At 37.7% G+C, this 20,222-nt stretch overlaps 3 protein-coding genes and 1 long non-coding RNA gene across 5 annotated transcripts in view; 3 read left to right on the top strand and 1 right to left on the bottom strand.

Moving 5' to 3' along the window:
- Positions 1 to 341: 341 nt before the first annotated feature.
- LOC145935008 (uncharacterized) lies at positions 342 to 7,330 on the top strand. The gene is made up of 8 exons (XM_083035987.1): positions 342 to 1,546; positions 2,278 to 2,382; positions 3,697 to 3,800; positions 5,792 to 6,005; positions 6,293 to 6,346; positions 6,416 to 6,558; positions 6,777 to 6,931; positions 7,108 to 7,330. The coding sequence occupies exons 1-8, from the start codon at positions 1,477 to 1,479 to the stop codon at positions 7,163 to 7,165; spliced, it is 903 nt and encodes a 300-aa protein (XP_082892113.1). The 5' UTR covers positions 342 to 1,476; the 3' UTR covers positions 7,166 to 7,330.
- LOC145935011 (uncharacterized) overlaps positions 2,721 to 20,222 on the bottom strand; it is a 74,432-nt gene continuing 56,930 nt past the window's right edge. For both annotated transcript variants that reach the window (XR_014425146.1, XR_014425145.1), the window contains 6 exons: positions 20,053 to 20,205; positions 17,113 to 17,327; positions 15,566 to 15,904; positions 8,896 to 9,126; positions 5,765 to 5,910; positions 2,721 to 3,906 (listed from right to left, as the gene is read on the bottom strand). This is a non-coding gene — a long non-coding RNA (uncharacterized LOC145935011). The remainder of the gene's footprint in view (positions 3,907 to 5,764; positions 5,911 to 8,895; positions 9,127 to 15,565; positions 15,905 to 17,112; positions 17,328 to 20,052; positions 20,206 to 20,222) is intronic.
- On the top strand, positions 8,932 to 11,717 carry LOC145935001 (uncharacterized). Its single transcript, XM_083035975.1, has 5 exons — positions 8,932 to 9,144; positions 9,430 to 9,577; positions 9,693 to 9,832; positions 9,947 to 10,048; positions 10,444 to 11,717. Exons 1-5 carry the CDS (start codon positions 8,932 to 8,934, stop codon positions 11,533 to 11,535), a joined length of 1,695 nt encoding a protein of 564 aa, XP_082892101.1. The 3' UTR covers positions 11,536 to 11,717.
- On the top strand, positions 14,168 to 19,958 carry LOC145935007 (isthmin-2). Its single transcript, XM_083035986.1, has 4 exons — positions 14,168 to 15,124; positions 16,251 to 16,794; positions 18,552 to 18,900; positions 19,256 to 19,958. Exons 1-4 carry the CDS (start codon positions 15,044 to 15,046, stop codon positions 19,353 to 19,355), a joined length of 1,074 nt encoding a protein of 357 aa, XP_082892112.1. The 5' UTR covers positions 14,168 to 15,043; the 3' UTR covers positions 19,356 to 19,958.

Below are 20,222 nucleotides of genomic sequence, written 5' to 3'. Positions count from 1 at the left end.
TACAATATTCTTACAATATTAATTTTTAATATAAGACGGAGGATAATAGCATACTTTTTATTTATGATTTATGTTATCTGTCTCTGGTTCATAATTTTTTGTTGCGAATTTTTAAAAGATTTGTCTTATTGTTAGAATTAGAAACGCACTAATTTTTCTCTTTCATCTATCCGTCATTCGCCGAGGCGGATCGGCTATTTCGCATCCCCTTTATTACGCCACTGGGCGTTCTGTCAAATAACGTTCCCCCGCAGGTTGCGGCGAGCGAAATTGAGATCCGCGCGCGCGCGGTAATTTATGAGTAATGATAATGACCTCTCGCGAACCTCTCAACGATCTTGGCAGTAGCTATGGAGTGTGTTAACGAGCGTGGAGGACAGAGTGAAGGGGAGAGAGAGATCTCCCGGTGTAATCAGAGGCGATGATGTTGCAACCGGACGAATCTCCCTCCCCTTTCGCCGTGCCGCGACGACGGTGGTGTAGCAAAAAGCGCAGGAGGTACGAAGGATGGAGGATAATCTTCTTCTTTTAATCCTTTTTCTTCTGCCTCCTGGATTCCAGCAATATCGGAGAGGAGAAGAGTAGATACCACAAATAAAATCCTTTTTTTTTTGTTTTAAAGAAATCATAGATATTTTGCTCCGACTAGAAAAATCCAAGAAAATAAAATAAGAAATGTTATTTCATATCAAATCGTATTGAGCGAGGTATCGCAACTTCGAGAAATAATCTTGTAGATATAAAGATGCTGTCCGACACGGATGATAAAACAAACTTCTTCAGGATAAAAACAAGAGCTCTAATTGATTTCTAATACGACATGCTACTAAATATAAAACGACAAAAAATACGCAAGATAATGTCTTGACAAGTATTGACAACGAGATGCTCGCTTTCTCGCGAATTCCGTGGACTGCTCCTTCGTTGGTCCAGGGTGGAAACTAAAAAGTTCTCGGGACGGCCAATAGAAGAAACAGGTTGGTGATGGTGACCGGCAAGAGTTGATGGACGATCCGTCCGTCCATCACCCCGAGGCGGACCCCGTTCACCAAACGAGATTAATAGAGATCCGCCGTTGTCAGAGAGAGAGCCGGACGTCTCTCAGCCGGTCACAGTCAGTCTTCTCGCAGATCGCAAACCGCGTGGGCTGAGCACGACCCGATCGCGATCGATTTACCTCGATCCTGACCCGTCGTCCGGCTATCGTCGTTTGAACTCACGTGAAAATAAGGAGAGAAAGAGAGAGAGAGAGAGAGACGAGAGTCAATCGCATTGATCTCCTTCATAATAACGTTTCTAGTCATCCGAATTCGCGATGAGGTTGTCGTAAGAGACCGATTATCATCACAGACGGTCTCATTCTCTTTGTCGATATCGGAGTTTCATCTTTGGCGCGCTGTCAAAATCGCGGATACTAATCTTCTGGGGAGATCTCGCTTCCGCACGACACGATACACGCATTTGCTCGATATCGAAATGCGCATACAAAGCACAAGGGGACGATGGGCAGTCCTTGCCGTAGTTTGCGTGGCTAATTTACGATTAGGTAACGTCGCAGCATTTCTCTTCCTTTCCTTTCCTGCTCTACTTTTCTCTCATCTCGTTTTTTCCGCGTCTAAACTATCTATATCTATATCATAATGATAAATATTAGATTCTAGAAATAATAGATTTCGATCGACTCTCTTTAGTTTCTCGGGATTCATTCAGTCGTATCGTTCTTCAAACGATGATTTAATCAAAAATATATACAGCAAAATATCCGTATTATAACTTGCAAATGTGTTTAAAATTATTTTCTTTCTTTATATATATATAATAATTATAATATTTTCATATATAGTAATTATACAGTTGCGCTAATTATATTCCAGTTACCTATTAATAGGATTTCAAAGAGTTTAAATCTCGACTGACACACAAAAATAATCTCTATATATATTTTCATGATAATGAATGATATTGTAATGCTTGTAATAAAATTTAAGATCTATTTATTCTCCAATTTATAGAATGGAAGATCAAATTCATTGGAAATCACACTTTTCGTTTCTGTTCTGATCAATCATGGGATTTTAGTTACACATTTAAATGTTTTGTAAATACATTCGATTCAAGATCTAAATTTTCAATTTTTAGTTTTATTTAAAATCGATAATCTTGAATTGTTTAAACTCTTATCTTGCGACAATAAATACCTTAATAATAATAATAACAAATAAAATAAGTACCTTAATAGATTTCATCTGTGATTGCTTCGTGATTTTTGTTGCTTAGCTTTCTGCGAGAACGAATCGGGAAGTGAGGGAAAGGTGCACTCGGAGGAACCGCGACAACACACGTGTTGCGCCCGGCACGAAAAGATGATCGACGTTGGACTCGGTAAGTGTTGTGTTGTATAAAACGCTAATGATTCCTCGACATTTTCTTTAGTCCTAGATATTAAAAGAAAAGACAGACAAATATTAAAAGAAAAGATTTTAAATAAATATTTGTAAAAATATTTGTATGGCAGAAATTTGAAAAAGTATGTATAATTAATTTTGTTAGAAGAAAACACGATCTCTCTATCGTTAATTAATACTTCATATTTAATCGACGGACACTCTAACGAGGGAGAGGGAGAAACATCCGACGTGTCTACACAGGAGTCTTTACATAGGACAGATTCGATTTTGCGAGTCAAGTTTCCGAAATTAATAATAAAATTCAACATTAAATAGAAAAAAAATATGCTTTATGTAGTCTAATAATTTATATTAACTTTTTTTAAGAGAATAACAAAATCATAAAGTTAATGTACAGAATTAAATATACTTTTTGTGTCTATATTCGCACGTGTAACTAAATAAAATACATCGTATTCTTTTGGATTGGGCGAATTTCGCGTCAGCCGTGCGTCAGATTCTCTCATCGATCTATATTGACTTCAATTGAACAACGCGACCTTTAACTGCTTACGAAGAAGGAGACCATCCTGAATGCTTTAATCAAAATTAATATTTCGATTAAAACACCATATGGCTTTTGTCGTGCAGTCCTGGTCGGATTTCACATTCCCGCTATTTATTTTAAATTATAATTGCTTTAAAATCCCTTGAGACATATTTATTAAATATAATACTTCTTAAATATAATATAATAAATCATAGTAAGAGAACTCGTTATATAATAGTGCTCTATCGATCAGATTCGAATCTTTCGCTAGGTTTCGCGATTTCGACGGATTATGACATGTTAGTCGGTAGCGCGAAGGTATTCGCCAACGCGAGTTGGCGGAGGAAAAAAAAGGAAAGGTAGCAAAGTATATGGCGCGCAAAGTATCTCTGAGGGATACGAGCGAACGTGAATCACACGACGAAGACGACGTACTCCCGCATTCCGAATCCTACGCGTTCGCGCCAAAAATAGCAGAGTTGTAACAATTTGACTGGCTCACCCTCCTTTCAGGCGCCACCCCTTCTTAGGACTCGCTCCGTGCGGTAGCTTCTCTCTTCTCTAATTTTTCATACAATCAAATAAATCTACACCCGCGCTGTTCCCGAAAAACTACTCCACGTTCGACGTCACGTACACACGTTGTCTGCTGCTTCGTGTTTGTTCGCTCGAAATATGATGAAGCATCTCGTATATCGCTGTCTCCCTCGCGTTATAAACAGCAAGCGAGATTAATGTAACACGAATGATTTTGTTTAGGGATATCCGGAGAAGTTATCCGAATCGATGCTGGGCACTGCCGAAAATTATGCCCGCGACACGTGTCCGACGATCCCGGGGATGCGAGTCGTCCAGCAGTGCAGGTAGATTTTTTCTTTTTATACATCTTTCATGTACAAAGTTTTCTTTCCTTTCTTTCTCTTCTCCTTCCTTCTTGGTATAAATATCAAATCAGCAAGTCTGGACCAACTGAAAAAGATTAACGATATCGATCTTGTCATTACGTTATCAACATCATTACAATTGAGAAAACTTTACAAATTTTACAATAAAATCTAGCTACGATAATATTTAATTTGTGAAATACGCGATTGAGAAGAATAAATCGTACAATACTTTAATTTTAACGTTATCAATGTTACATATATAACAATGAAAAATTTTTAATATTTATGATAATGAAAAGTCGTGCAGTTTATCGAAGATAATAAGATATATGTACTGGAGAAATCAGGATTTCAAAGGACTCAATTAAATATAAAAATTTAATTTTTTTATACAATTGAAATATTTCGACGAAACGATGTGTAATATCGTCTCGCGAATTCGTTAGCGAGCAATCTTCTTTGTTCGACCGAGGGCTACGCGAAGGGCGAAAGAGGTTCAGAGGGACGTCATGTGCAAATTTACGAGGCGCAGGATCGAGCAATCGCGAGGCGGAATGCGGCCAGACATCGTCGACGATTTGCGCGACTTTTACGGCGAGATAAATATCCGACCGCTTTCTTCTCGTATCTCTAAAATTATGCCGATAATTTACATCTCTAGGTGTTCTTAGAATTTTCCTTAAATGCGGAATGTTTATTTCATTAATTACTTTAAAGTATTACTATTTTATTCTACTTTTAATACTACTATTTTAGATTATTCTTGATATCTTTTATTTTCAATGATAAAATATTATTATTATTAATTATAATCTAACTTGTATTTGCACTTTGAGAAAAGAAAGTTGCAAAATTTGATCGAGTCTCACTATTAACAAATAAACTTTCATTCATAACGAAATATTACTCAACAAACTAAGTAAATAATTTTAATTTTCAAGGATTTTCTTTTGTAACTTATTATAGTTCTTCTAAATATAAATTTTTAAGTAGTGTAACGTTTTCTCTAAAATATGAAATATTATTAATAAGTATTCAATATTAATTGATAGAAGTTACAAACTTTTTGTACACAATTATTATTTTAAAAAATTTAAATAAGATGTGGAGAGTATTTCTCTTCGGATTTAAAGGCTCAAAATCGGACTACCAAACACGAGAGAAAGTCTTATGGAATCTCTATCCACGATTTCTTATCCATTTGCTACTTAGAAAAATTTTTGTAACTATTATCTTGAAGCTCTTATCTTTGAAACTATTAATATTCAAGTATCACGAGTTACTCGTACTAGCTACCTGATGATATGAAACTAGACTCCAAAACGAGATTTCGCTCAAACTTCGTTTTAGAAAGTATCTCTATCTTTTGAAAAAAAAGCAAAAGGGTCTCCTCGTAATGAAGATTCTTCGCGAGGACAAACATTCGTCCTTTCCATATATCTTCCCGGATCTTTGGCTAGCAGGAGAGAAAAAAAAGAGAGAGAGGAGGGCTATTTTCGTCACGTGATGCAATCCAATCAGTGGACACGGAGATGCGATTTTACGCGCGATGGACCGGACGAAGTGGAGGCATTGCACGCAAAATGCGCGAGGCGACGGAGTATACGATATGTTTTGCGTCCTTCGAAGGTCGAATCGCCGCGGTCACCGGCTCCTTCGCACCGGCGCCGGAGTGTCCAGCCACTAAATCCCGGAATTATATCCGCGGAATCTCGCGCACGGACAGCGGTCACGGGAGAAGAGATTTATCGAAACGGCCGATATTATACTCTTGATAATAATATAAGAGGATATTTAAGACAACCGTACGAATCATTGCAATTTTTCAAATCTTTTTCTCTTCGCATGCCGCGTGAAAACGGATAGCTAAGTTCGATTATTACGAAGTTATACAGAGAACATAAGATATGTAATATATTCTATTTTTTTTCTACTCGTACAAATGTATAATGTCCGTCTGCTTCCAGAAATGCTCGTCGGATTCTCGTTGTCGTGCGAGGGGCGCCACGTTGGAGAGAATGTCGACGTTGCAGGGTGTTCGTGTTATCGAGGCTATAGACGCCTGCGAATGTTCGCCGGAAACGTCCTGCAAAAGAGAAGCCTACATTCATCTAGTGCATTCCGGCACACCGCATCAGACCGTCGTAGATACCGGGGTTTGCATCGGTCATTGCGGCAAAGGTATAATCTTCGTGAGAACTAAAAACTGTAACTGAGATGCAGACAAATGCAGTCTCGTCTCCTTATCTTTAGGCGTCTTTAGGCTGCGATTATTTTCACGTCAGTATCTCGAAAGCAACAGAAGAATAGCAATCTCTCTCTCTCTTTTTCTCTCTCTCTAAATTAATAAAATATTCGAAAATTTCAATATCTTTCACAATTCAAAGTAATTGAAAATGAGATTAATTTATTCTTATTTTGGTTTCTTAAGATGCAAAGATTTTAATGTTGTATTCACACTTTTCAAGATCTTGGTTGCAAACCGGTGCGAAATAATACAATCAGCGTCAAAGGGCCAAATGGTACGTAAACATCGCGATAGATATTAAAAATGTATGGCTATTCGAATTGAGATTTACGCCGTTTTCAAGGTGATGAAATCTACCAAGTGGTGGAAAAATGCGGCTGCGCTGGTAATTGTCACCGGATGGACCATATGGAGACCGTGCTGGATTACAGCGAAGTGACGATTAAAGAGGGCACAAACACGACCGACGTGAGACCCGTAGTCCGAGTAAGAAATGATTTAATAATTAGTCATTAGAGACAGGAAAAAAAAGAAGAAAAAAAAAAATCAATTCAATGTGTTATTAAAATTTTCTACCTTCGGTTTTATGTATTTTCATTAAAAAGTTTCCTCTATCTTTCCTATCGTATCTCGATCCCATCGATATTTTGATTTTTTTTATATCTGACAATCTCACAATGTGATCTCCGTTGCGTTTTCAACAGCAAATCAATGTCGGACAATGCGTTGGAACGTGTCCCGGAAATGAGACGGAAACGTGCCTTTTACGTGACAAGAAAGAGCCGTACAGATGTCTGGCCGGTCTATACTCGAAGCAGCATACCTGCACACCAACCACATTCAAAGTGCATGAGTACAGGTAGAGGCATTTACGATTCTTTGATTTATCAGTTTCACGTTAAGTGTTTCGAGAAGAAAGAGACAATTAAATATTTTTCAAACGTTGCAAGCCGAGAATTTTTAATATTTTTTAAATATTTTAATCCAAGAATTTCGCGTACAAAATGAATGTTTAAAATATTTGGGAATTTTTAGAACCCGACGAGGTGCGAAGAAAGAAATAATTCAGATCACCCAGTGTGCCTGCATCTAGACTGAAATTACAGCATATGAGTTGCCATGTCGAGTCGAATCAAGGATGAGAAAAAGAGAGAGAAAGATATACGATACAGTGTTAGATATACTTTGCATACTCATGTTCCTAGGTACATCATGTACTAATTTATCATGGCTAAATAAATCAACGATGTTTCTTCAAGGAGTGAGATTGGATACTCTTTCCGCTCCTTATTTCTTGTTTTTTAAATCCGAGTATATTTATGCTAGTGATAATAAAATGATTTTATAGAGAAAGAAATAAATTCACGTCGCATCTTGCGTAATTTTTTATCTGGACCATATATTAATATGAAAAATTAAATTCCCTTCGACACTTGATTCTTTTTAACGTCAGCAAAATGTATCGAAAACCATTGATCATGAGTCGATCGAATTAAAAAAATTAGTAAAAATTCTATTAACAGATAAGTATACGTATAGTGAGCACGCACTATTGTGCGTTCAATAATTTTTCATCGTGAATTCTTTTGCGAATTTGGCATGCGACGATCATCTTCTACGTAGGTGGATGTTTTCGATAACCGTGCGAAATATTTACATAACGCAATTATTTATCGACAATGGGTGTGCAAGGGAAAGAGGAGAAAGGGTGCACGCAAAGATTCAGAAAAATTAGACGACAAAACTATATTAAAATAAATCGATGAAATTTTAGCAGGATAAATAATGACTTTCGCGAGTTTCTCGTTAGAAAGCGATAAATATCGTCGACAACAGACGTCAAATCCACCTAAATATCGCCGCGTGACAAATCACATAACTCGGCACTTACGAATCCGCGGAATTTAGGAAGCGCCCGCTGTTTTTAATAGCCACACACTGTCATCGTCGGAACGTGACCTCGTATCTCTCGATTTTTTTTAGAGTCTCACTTCTCTTTCATCGATCTCGAACAATTAAAACGCGATCATCGCAAAAAATGTCCCCGTAAATCATCTCTCTTATGTCAGTTGGAAAAATCAATTATCCTTCTTTCTTTAGAAAAGTATCATAAAAGAAATCTATGGATACAACGTGAATATTTTTATCAAGTTAAAATACGCTTTATATATAATAAAGAATATAGATAAATAAGAATATCTTTTATGCCGTTAAATCTTCCGTTACTTTTTAACAAGATATGTTTCGAATGTACATTCATAAGATCTCTTTTCGATACATTCTTCTTCATATATATTATGAAAGTTTAGCCGTGCGTTTTTACGGACATTTCATGTAATTTATGTACAAATAAATAAACTTAACGCATACTTTTATACGAGTCTTGTCAGTGGGTTAAAGGACCAAGGAACGTTGACGAAAGCGAATGTCGGCAAAGCGGGATCGAGTTTGTATCCAATGACGACGACAGAGAGAGAGAGAAGAGTGCGAGGAGCCAATAATGTCGCGGGGGGCGAACGAGTCGCGGGGGAGGCGTAGCATAAAGGTGACTCCTCGCGGCCAAGATCTCCCATATGCCACTTAGCTTCTCGTACGGTTCGGTAAAATCTACTCCGACTCTCTCTACTGCGCGATTCACCTTTTTCTCTTCTTGTCTTTCTGGATATCGGATAAAGACGGTCGGAAGGAAAACGCTAATCGACGTCTTTCGATCGCGATGAAAGCGTAGTCGATGCGCGATCGAGATTTTCGCGTGCAATTTCCCAAAAATTGTGTGGATCGAGTCGATAACGACGGTCCAGCGAAATTGCAGATAGATTTTACCTTTTTTTTTCACACGTGATATTCACTTCGACGGTGATGACGAGAAGCGTCCCGCCCTGGTTGCTAGTGCTGCTGTTGTCGTTGTTGTCATCTCTGAGCATCAACGCGTATCCGAATCTAGATCTTCTCGAGGATAAGGATGGCCATCGGCAAAAACACGAAGACTTGCCGTCGCTCTTCGTCGACCGGTCAGCTGAAGAGAACACTCGTGTACTCCGACGAAAGGTGTTTCTGCAAAAAATACAAAAGGTTTGTCCAAATGATAATCGAAATCGCGATAAAGTGCTTTTCAAACGTAACATGATTCCACTATCGTAAACTTTAATACAAACATAGTGAATAATACGATAATCTGAATTCAAAGTTGGTACCTGTTAATTCGTTCTTGAATGTTTCGCGGTAAATACAAGCGTTGCAAGTTCGCACATTCAAAGCATCACGTTGCGAAAAATCTCTCTTGTGATGTCAAATTCTTTATTTTTACCATATATTTTTTCTGTTATGAAACCAAAATATATCGATATAACGTTACAGATCTTTGGTATTCGGAGTCAGAGCGAGAAATTAGACCGTCACAAAGTGCCGCAATTCATGATGGAACTTTACAATATCGTCACCGAGAACACGCAAGACCAAAAAACGCCCTACAACGCCAAGATCGTGCGCAGTTTCATCGAAAAGGGTAACTTTCGTTTTTCTTCAGTTAGTATTTTCGAAATGGGATGTTTCAACAAGTCTCACCGTAAAAAAAAAAGAGAGATTAATCACAATCTAATGATATTCTTCATATTACGTAGACATGATCAATTCTCGATCGAACTTCTACTTCTTCAACGTCTCGGGTCTCGAGAAAAACGAATCGATCCTGGGAGCCGAGCTGCATCTCTATCGGAAGAAAACGCCAACGAAGAATTTACCTCCATATCCTTATTATCTGGTAAGTGTCAGATACAGTAATCGTCGTCGACACGTCATTTTCTAATATACGTTCTCTCTAAATCAGATACGACGTCTTACGTCGACTGACACGTTGACATTGATTTATGTGTAGATAAAACTGTATCAAATCCTGGAGGATCGCAGCCTAGATACGCCGAATCTTCACAAATTACTTAATGTTTCTTACATCGGTGCGCAGGCTTCCGGCTGGCAGGTAAATACATTTTTTCTCACATTAATTATAATTTTATCAATAATAATTATCTCTTCTGCTAAATCTTCCATGAATTAATTTATTAATAACAAAAATTCTATGTCAAAACATTTTTTGCGCTCTTTTTTATTATTATTTCTCACATTCTCTAAGGAATACTTCAAATCTCTAATTGTATTTTTATAAATATAAGCGTTTGTTAATGTCGATGAATTTATCGAATCATTCGTAAAATATTCGTCAAAAATTGAGAAGATGTCAATTTGTTAACACATTCGAGAAAGAGTTCGATGAGTCCCGTCATTGTTAATTCATTCTTCGAAAAGCAAATAATTATTTTGATTATGTTATTAAATATATATAATACATCACTAGCAAATATGGTATTTGTATAGGTGTTCAATGTGAAAAAGGCGGTTCTCGAATGGATGAGCGGCGAGCCAAATCTGGGTCTCCTGATGACGACATCGACTGTGTTCAAGAAAAAAGTGTCGATTGAGTTTTCTCGTCGAAACGATCATCATAACAAGCAGCCGATACTGGTGCTCTTCGACGACATTAATAGCAATCGTAAGCGACCTGTCAAACCTTCGTATTACGCTTACGAAAATCAAGAAACCGAGGAAGACCGAGAGATAGAAAAAGAAGAAGAGGAAAACGAAGAGGAAGAAGAAGCGGAGGAAGAAGAGGAGGAAGAAGAGGAGGAAGAAGAGAATTTCTTCTACGAGAAAAATGAGGACGACCTTGCGGAGCACTACAAACGCAAGAAGCGACAGGCAACCCGACTTGACGGTCAACCCGAGGAAGTTCTGTGGGCGAATAGACGCGAGCCGGAATTCTTCCAGCGACAAAAAAGAAGAAGAGAAAAGGATGAGCAAAAAAGGGAAAAGAATGAACCTGCTCCTTACGACGATCCTCAAGATCGGGGATCGGGAACGTTGACGCTGGAAGCAGCGACGATGGGACGTCGTCGTCGCGACGCTGCGTCGTCCAAGAGAATCGTGTCGAAGAATCGCACGAGCAGAATCCAGAGGGTCTTGACATCGATGGATATTTACGAGAGAGCCGAGTTTCGTGAACGTCTTGGTCAGACGGTGTTTAATCAATCGACAAGAACCAGAAGACTCGTTCGCCGCTCGAGCAATCAAAACACGGTACAAGCGAACACGACCGAGACATGCACGAGACACGAGCTCAACGTTGACTTCGCGGATATCGGACTGTCGTCGATAATCGTCGCGCCACCCGACTACGCCGCTTTTCAATGCAAGGGCAAGTGCGAGTCGCCTCTCACTCAGGATCACCAGCCGACGAATCATGCGACGATACAGGCGATCGTGCACAAGATGGGCTTGGTGCAGGGCGTCGAAAAACCTTGTTGCGTACCGACCAAGCTGCAGAGTATCAGCATCCTCTACTTAGAAAACGAACACGTCGTGCTCAAGAAGTACGAGGACATGGTTGCGGAACGTTGCGGATGTCGTTAGATAAAACGGGCTAACAATGAGACTTGCTCGAGAATTCCGAATCCGATCGCGAAATACTTCTGCAAAGAGAGATATAGAGTAAATACTACAGAGGGAGAAAGAAGAGAAAAAATTAGAGGGGACCAGGCATCGACATAAATAAAGAAATTTCTGTGAATGTAAATCTCTAACAAAATTATATATTGCAATGTAGCATATGGAAATTATTTTATGTTTACATATAATTGGCATAAAATAATGAGTTAATTCATTTATAATCGTTGACTTTTCCCCTCTAGTTTTTTATTGCAAATAATTATATATAGCTTAAAAGTTAAGCTTATTTTTTTGTAAATAGTCACGTCATTAACTGATCGCGCATCATCTTTTAATTCTCCTGCAATTCAATTATTTGAGAAAATTTCGATACTACAAACTAAAACTCTATATTATTAACCATTGCCTTCAACACAGATCAACGGAGAATTTTCTTAGCACTGTCATTCCTAGAGAGATTCACCCGAATCCTTAAATCGAGATATGCTATAATACAACTACTTGTACATAAGAACATTCCCAAGTGCGTGTAGTATGACACGTGTACTAACGAGTATATATAAGTATGTGTGTGTGCATATGTATATCTATACTAGTTTTACTTAAGCCGCAGCGTCGTTAAATTATTCCTATAATCAAAGTTGAACAAAGGAATTAGACTGTCCAACTATACTTGTATATAATGTGCGTTTCGCCGAACTTATTTATAACCAGAAGCGAGAGCACAAAAAAAAAACGAAATAAATAATACTGTGATTCGAGAATTATTATTCCTTCCTTTCTCCTCCCACGTTTCTCCTAAAAGGAGAAATGATGTAGGATTTAATTCCGCAGGATGCGATGATTGCATCTTTTTTTATTATCGTTCCGTCTTCTTGCGACGTAAATAAAAACTCTGGAAACCCCGAAGCTTCATACGGAATCGGGATGTCTTTCGACTTGTCTCTTTTCGTGCGCAAAACCGGGACGAGAATTTACAGGGACAGTAGTAAGTAGTTGACAGCAACAGCATCCGTCGACGACGAGTTTGGCGCCGCCGGGATTGCAGTAACGCAGTCGCGGAATGCAGGATCGCGGCTATCGGTCTTTCTTCGTATCATCACGGACATACATATACAATATACATATATATTAGCAAAAGCTGGCACGACGATGATCATTTCGCATCTCTTAATACGTCTAATATGTATTCAAGAAGAATGCATACGCGTATTGTGTGTATTTTAGTAACGTTCTAAAGTCCTTTTTATTAACGTCATAATCGGCCTTGAGATCTCCGAGATTGAGTGCAACAAACGCGCCGTCTTGATCTCTCGATTGAATAATCGTCCTGCGGTGGTCGTCGCGCAATCTCGTAGAATTGAACGAGATTGCGGCTGATTACGTGAACTCGTCCGACAAATTCGTTCATTTGTGATCTTTGTCTCCCCTTCCTCCCCCGGCTTATTTTCCGCAGCGCGTCGTGACCTCCTTCATTTTTAGCGCACGTGCCATCCGTATAACAGGTTCTCGTTACTCAGTCATCTAATTTTATATTTATCTATTCTTCATTTTGTTTGTTTCTGTTTTTTTTTAAACACGTAGGAGTATCAATTCTCGTTATTTTATTTTTTCCTGAAAATCGTATCCACGAAAAAAAATTAAACTTTTAAAATCATATAATAAAATTATCTGTTGCTCAAAAAAATATTCTAACTATATAGAATCCCTTTCGTTTTTTTTTTCTCTAATATAAAAAATATATCTCGATACTATATAAAAGAGTGACTCATCGCAGAGAGTTGTAACAATGATATAACACTTGGTATCTTCGAATATCGACGTCATATTTATAGCATTACATTTTTCATTCGATACGCGGATATCGATAGTGTCCATATTTCGTCCTGATAATCGACGAGCTTACCACGCGACGCACGAATTTGCATATCGTTCCGCACGACACCCCGAGCTCGTTCGCGTGCCGCTATAATGCATTCCGCTCATGCATTCTGGGGCTATATTTAATCCGCGGTGGGTGTATTTTCGAATCCGCGCGACTAAAAATAGCCGGAACGCGTTTCGCTGCATTCCACCGTTGTTGTATTTAGATCCCCGCGCGTCGTGATATATAAATATACGGCAAGAAATCTCATTACCGAAAAGAAGAGAGAGAAAGGGGAGAAGAGAGTTGGAAGGGATGAACGCGGAAAGATTCGAGTGCAACGAGGACAAAGAAGAAATGCGGATGCAGAGATCCGTATTTTCGATCCTCATCTTTTGACTAGCTTAAGGATGCTGTCAAATTTGTTTGATTATGTTTTTCTTATTAAGCCATGAATTTGACGTATCTATAAAAAGTCAAGATATTTACCGAGATCACAAAGCTAATTACTTCCTGCGAGAAAAATGGTCGATTGTTCGAGAAAAATAGATTATATCTATGTCGGTAGAACGAAAAAACAAGAAGCGAAAAACTTAGCAGACAAGTAGAAATGTCTTTTGAAATCGTAAAAATTGGGCTTCAAACTTGAAAAAGAATCGATCCTCGATGACAAGAAAAATAATGGGAAATAGAAGAAAAAAAGAACAGGCTAAAAAGAACAGTAGCAGTCCCTTACAAAGAAAACAGGTACTAAAAAAGAAGGAAGAAAAATAAAGCGCGAGAGAGAAACATGCGGCGAGGCCGGAAAGGGAAAACTGAAACGTTCTTAGGCCGCGTGCTGTACAGTTGCCTACATTAATGGTGTCTCCGGTACGTTTGCACGTCTCACTATAATATTTTAAAAAGTAATCTTCTCTCTTACAAAGTTAATTGCGCTAATTGATTCGAAGTATTTCTTGTTCACGAAAGGACGAACTTGGAAAGAATTCATTCTCTCTTTCTCGTAAGCGCGGATGAAAGGGACACCGTTGATGCACGTGACTGTACCATAGCGCACAACAACTCGATGGTGCGTTCTGTCATCCCGGGCGAACTACCTCTCTCTTTCCCTCTGTCTACCGCTGGCTATTATAGTGAGACAGACTCTTCACCGGTTCACAACTAGCCGGTGCACATAGTGGTAGGCCTTTGAACGGTGCACGCCGCCGTACGCCTACCTTTTCCCCCCTTAGGATCTTCTCTCGACCCTTCAGCCTCTTCGTTCTTTTGCTATATCGTCCGTTTTACATCACGCGTCATCAGTGCTCTCGCCTCCCTACGTCCCGTACGGTGCTCTTCGTATACGGCGCGCGAGGAATGCGGCGGTAAACAAACGCGGACGTCGACTCCAGAGATCGTCAACAAACACACCGCCAAGGAGACGGACGAAATACGAAAGAAGAGGGAAGAACCTTCCATGAAGAGAAAAAACGCCAATTGATTTGTCGTGTAATATTTAGTATCGATCGTGTGTTGTGTGCATACGGCAGTACGAAGTAAATCGAGGAACGTCGAGTGTCTAAAAAGAGGAATGCTGTGGTCCCGAGAATTGAATTCTGTATCGACAAAATGAGAGCGTTACGTATGATTTGCCTCGCGGCAATCTTTTCCTTGATTTTAGCGGTTCCGTACAATGACGAGAATTATCAAGTAAGTACTCGAACTAATTACTTCCGCAGAAAGATTATCAAGAGTAACAATGAAATGGAAAATGCTAATAAATTTTGTATTTGATTTATTCGAAACCCTTTCTTATTAGTGGAGTTAAGTCACCTTGCATAATCTTCTCCAACAGTTGCTCGTTATACTAGCTTAGCTATTCTCCCGTTATGATTCAATATTTCCGATTTGTATATCTAACTCTTCTCTTTAAATCGTATACTAATTGATAGCGATTTATGGGAAAAAAATCGAGAAATTTCTTATCTTGTTTCCGTTATTATCCCGCATGTATATCTGACGTTGGATGTTAATATTTTAGTTTGCTCGCGATTCTTCTTGATTTTAATAAATTTTCGTCAATCTCGATGAAAGACGTATTGAATTTTCTCTAAAATTCGGTATAAAGTATGCTAGAAAGATTTCTCTTACCGTTGTCTTTTTTCTTCTAAAATTTTACTCGGCAAATTCGAAAATTCGTCTCGCTACCGGCAAACAAATGGCTACGCCATTGACGGGAAACGATCTTGCGGCGTGCCGTTTCTCAGAAGTAAACTTCTCTCCCCCGCTCGGGAATCGTCGTCCCTTTTCTTTCCCCGCCGCCGCGCCGTTCTATCCATGCGCCAAACGCCGGCGTTCTTTGATGTCGTCGCGATCGTTTCAGCCTTTTACGATCGCGTAGTCACGCCGGTCATCGGTCTCTTTTCTTTGATGAATTGCCTCTTGGTACGCGGATTCGAACGGATGTATATCCGATCGAACTACGTCTACCTACACAGTACAAAGAAAATGAGTCCGGTATTCTGTATATTATGAATCGCATAAATTTGTCAATGTAATTTAAATGATCGAAAAACATTTTTCGCAAAATTCGGGAAAATCATGAAATCATTGAGACTTTATGCAAGAATAAATAATTGCCTTTCGATATTACATGCACAGATATACAAAAAAAGGATATTTTCAAAACAAATGTACTGCGGAACTTTAAATAGATCTACTTTTAGTTTCCTGTAATTTTCAGCTCGTAGATTTTGTACTCTATTTCTGCAACATAAACATATCGTAACCGAGATATCTAAATTTAATTCTAAATTTAATTCCTTCTGCTTTTCAGATAGAAAATTCTAATACAATACGAAATGTCGGACATAAAGCAGACGAAATAAAAACTCCGAGACGATTATCCGATTCACTGTTTAAAAATGTGTTTATGTCACCTGATGAAAAAGACGAGAAATTTCATATACAGACCAGATATCGTCGAAACAATCGAAAGTTAAACACGGAATCAAGCACTTTAACGAAAGAAAAAGATAATGAGGAAACTACGTTCGTTTCTCAATCGGAATCTCCTAGAGAAATCGATCTTTCCGGCCAAACCATACCGGATATTGATAGTGATATGTATTTTCGGAGTCGGACAAGTAGAAGCGACAACACAGACATTTATGATACAAACATCGACTCTCTGGACGATGAGCCTCACGAAAGTTTAAATACTCTTCTAACAAGGTTGTTCGAGGCGCTGCAAAACGATTCCGCAAAGAACAATCGTGATGTACATAAAGGACCGAATTCTATCAGTAATACGAGCAACGACGAAGATCGTTGCCAGAAATGGCTGGACAACAGAGAGAGAATTGAACAAGCTTTCCCGGGTAAATGTACTTTATATGCTCGTGCAATTTCTTATTATATAAATTATATTTATATAATATATAAAAGAAAAGTATCGCGATACTAGATTAATATTAGGCTTACAATTAATTATAATAGAATTACTATAAAAAAATAACAAAAAATAGCAAATATGTATTTATATAAAAATAAAATATCTCGAAAATGATTTCCGAACATTTTGCCAAAAGAAAGATATGCTTATTTTTTGACAAGGAATACGGTAGTACCAGTTTATATACTCTATATAGGGTACCTGATATAGCAGTATACATGAATATGAATATACGAATGCATACCTACTAAAGTCGCCAAGGGAGTAGGTCGATTTTGTCGTGCAACATAAATCCGGACTAATGGTGTGCCGGCGCCGGAGCCGCGTTTGTAGACGTGCTGCTGCAGATCATTGCATCGCGGCATCATTTCTTCCGCCGATTCCTATCCCAGATCATATCGTCGTAAAAGATGTCATTGGGATATCGGCAAGGACATGCCGGTAGTTCATCGATGGACCCTGCGGAATATATTCAAAATATAATTTTTAGAAATTTATACTATTATATCAGGTATCCTATATAGTAATATAAATTGGTACTATCATATACTATCCTTGTAAAAAAATAAGCATCTCTTTCTTTTGGTAAAATGTTCGAAAATGTATGTCTTATTTTTAATATACAAATACAACATATTTGCTGTTTTTTGTTATTTTTTTATAGTAATTTTGTTATAATTAATTGTAAGTTTAATATTAATCTAGTATCGCGATACTTTATACATATATACGTAGTGTGTCCCAAAAGTAATGTGAATGATTTTTTTACGCTCTCCAGAAGGGTTGCGTAAGGAAAGTGGGGGTCGAAATAGTTGAGAGGGGATCTCTTCTTCAGTTGAATCCGAGTTTTTCACACAGTCGGTACATTATAGAGGTGCACTTTTGTTTTTTATTCTCGTTACGGAAATGCAGAGGAGCGTCGAACAGCGTTACACAATTAAATGTTGTGTAAAATTTGAAAAAACAGCTTCAGAAACGCTGGAGATGTTGAAGACAGCGTATGAGGAAGCTGCTTTGTCATCAGCCCAAGTTTTCAGTTGGCACAAGACCTTCAAAGATGGAAGTGAAGCCGTTGAAAACTGGAAACTTAGGCTGACGACAAAGCAGCTTCCCCACACGCTGTCTTTTTCTGAAGTTGTTTTTCCAAGTTTCACGCAAAATTTAATTGCGTAACGCTGCTCGACACTCCTCTGCATTTTCGTCCGTGACGAGAGTGAAAAATAAGGGTGCACTTCTATAACGTACCGACTGTTCGAAAGCTCGGACTCAACTGAGGAGGATCCGACCGTATCCCTCTTCAATTACCTTGACCCTCACTTTCCTCACGCAGCTCTCCTGGGGAGAGCTTAAAAAAATCATTCTCATTACTTTTGGGACACATCACGTATATATAAGTAAGGTATTGCGATGCTAGATTAATATTAGACTTACAATTAATTCTAACAGAATTGTAAATCTAATATTTATAAAAAATAATAAAAAGCAGTGAATATGTATTTGTATATTAAAAATAAGATATATCGAAAATGATGCATCTTCGAATTTTGTCAAAAGAAAGATGCTTATTTTTTAATAAGGAATACGATAGTACCAGTTTATATTACTCTATATAGAATACCTAATATAATAGTATAAATTTCTAAAAATATAATCTATAGATATCATTTTGAATATATTCCGCAGGGTCCATCAACGAACTACCGGCATGTCCTTGCCGATATCCCAATGACATCTTTTACGACGATATGATTTGGGATAAGAATCGACAGAAGAAATTCCGGTGGCGCGATGCGAGCAATGATCCGCAGAGGCACGTCTACAAACGCGGCGCTTTTTACTGCGTACGATCCTTACCGGCGCAGAGCAGCGAAAATATCGGTGCGCAACACTGTTGTTACGATGAGGAAAGAAGACTGTTGACACGCGGCTCCGGTGCCGGCACACCGTACATCGTCAGTCCGGATATGTCATTTGTGCTGCACGACAAGATCGACTTACTCCCTTGGCGACTTTGTAAGGGCGACTTTAGTAGGTATGCATTCGTGTATTCCTATATAGAGTAATATGAACTTGTACTTTCCTTGTCAAAAAATAAGCATCCCTTTCTTTTGGCAAAATGTTCGCAAATGCATCATTTTCGAGACATCTTATTTTTAATATACAAATACAGTACATATTTGCTGTTTTTTTTTTGTTATTTTTTATAGTAATTCTGTTATAATTAATTGCAAGTCTAATATTAATCTAATATCGCGATACCTTACTTATACAATATATATTTCATATATTCACATATGCATTTAGTGCTGCATGATGTCAGATATTTCCATTCTATAAATTAGAATCGAGGGTGTATTAATAACATACATATTTTTGTTATTATATAGATACAATAAAGTGAGAGTACCAAATAACGAAAATGACTGTGAGGTAAACCCAGATGAGGAGGAATATGAATATCAAGTGGAAAATGCAAAAAATTATTGAGATACAATATTGTCACCATCATACCAAAAAAAAAAAAAAAAGAAAGGAAATAGGAAACAATATTAAAAGCCTGACTTTCATTATAATTGTTCTTTACACAGAGCAATATAATAAATTTTAATTTATTTTCCTGTGAATACTGTATATGCAATTTTGCATTAATAAGTCACATTAGAAAGATTGCTTGAGAATACCATGCGCTGCATAGAAATTATTTTTGTTTCACACGACAATAAATATTACAAGAATTGTTGACTAGTTAACGCATAGAAAAAATTAAAACTATTATGCTATTCCTTTTTCTTAATAGAAGAAATAAAAAATAAAAATGTGTCAACATCACAAGGTATTCCCAAGTCACTCATCTAAATATTAACCATTGCTTGATTTCAATGATAAAACGAAAACTGATACGTTCATATGTGGAATAAAAATTGATTTGTATTGTCGATCATTATGAGATGATTCTAGCATCTATTGATTTTTACTTTTATATAAAACTACTTGTGTATACGTCAAATAAATAAACCCAAAACAGAGCAAATGCGAAGAAATCAAACTTCAAAATTGTCTTTGCTGTCTTATTATATGAGCAAGTTGAATCAAACATTCGATTAATAAACATATTGTGCGTTATTTGTACGCTTAATGTATGCTTTTCTTAAAATAAACATCGTATAATAACAGAGAATCTAACCTCTCGAATTCGGACTGTATCCATTAAAATAAAGATGTATACGGAGAAAATGAGCCAAAAATTTTCTCTCACACAGTAAATCCGATGATTCGCTTGTCATATTTATTGGACTGACTGAATTTGATGGAAAAAGTTTCAGGAACTTTTCTGAAACTTTTCGAAAACAGAAC

This window comes from Prenolepis imparis, unplaced genomic scaffold, assembly GCF_030444845.1.
Source record: "Prenolepis imparis isolate NDT839.2.m4 unplaced genomic scaffold, iyPreImpa1.0 SCAF_4, whole genome shotgun sequence".
In the NCBI taxonomy this organism is placed as follows: domain Eukaryota; kingdom Metazoa; phylum Arthropoda; class Insecta; order Hymenoptera; family Formicidae; genus Prenolepis; species Prenolepis imparis.
The sequence above is the reverse complement of the archived record's forward strand: the minus strand, read 5'-3'. Positions and strand labels throughout refer to the sequence as shown.

What these genes read in the sequence shown, in the direction of transcription:
- LOC145935007 (XM_083035986.1), top strand. Translation starts at nt 15,044, where the DNA reads ATGAGAGCGTTACGTATGATTTGCCTCGCGGCAATCTTTTCCTTGATT. An exon ending in AATTGAACAAGCTTTCCCGG is followed by an intron (nt 16,795 to 18,551) that starts GTAAATGTACTT and finishes TATATTCCGCAG; the next exon opens with GGTCCATCAACGAACTACCG. An exon ending in TGTAAGGGCGACTTTAGTAG is followed by an intron (nt 18,901 to 19,255) that starts GTATGCATTCGT and finishes GTTATTATATAG; the next exon opens with ATACAATAAAGTGAGAGTAC.
- LOC145935008 (XM_083035987.1), top strand. Translation starts at nt 1,477, where the DNA reads ATGCGCATACAAAGCACAAGGGGACGATGGGCAGTCCTTGCCGTAGTT. An exon ending in CGTGGCTAATTTACGATTAG is followed by an intron (nt 1,547 to 2,277) that starts GTAACGTCGCAG and finishes TTTGTTGCTTAG; the next exon opens with CTTTCTGCGAGAACGAATCG. An exon ending in CGAGTCGTCCAGCAGTGCAG is followed by an intron (nt 3,801 to 5,791) that starts GTAGATTTTTTC and finishes GTCTGCTTCCAG; the next exon opens with AAATGCTCGTCGGATTCTCG.
- LOC145935001 (XM_083035975.1), top strand. Translation starts at nt 8,932, where the DNA reads ATGACGAGAAGCGTCCCGCCCTGGTTGCTAGTGCTGCTGTTGTCGTTG. An exon ending in TTCTGCAAAAAATACAAAAG is followed by an intron (nt 9,145 to 9,429) that starts GTTTGTCCAAAT and finishes ATAACGTTACAG; the next exon opens with ATCTTTGGTATTCGGAGTCA. An exon ending in CGCAGGCTTCCGGCTGGCAG is followed by an intron (nt 10,049 to 10,443) that starts GTAAATACATTT and finishes GTATTTGTATAG; the next exon opens with GTGTTCAATGTGAAAAAGGC.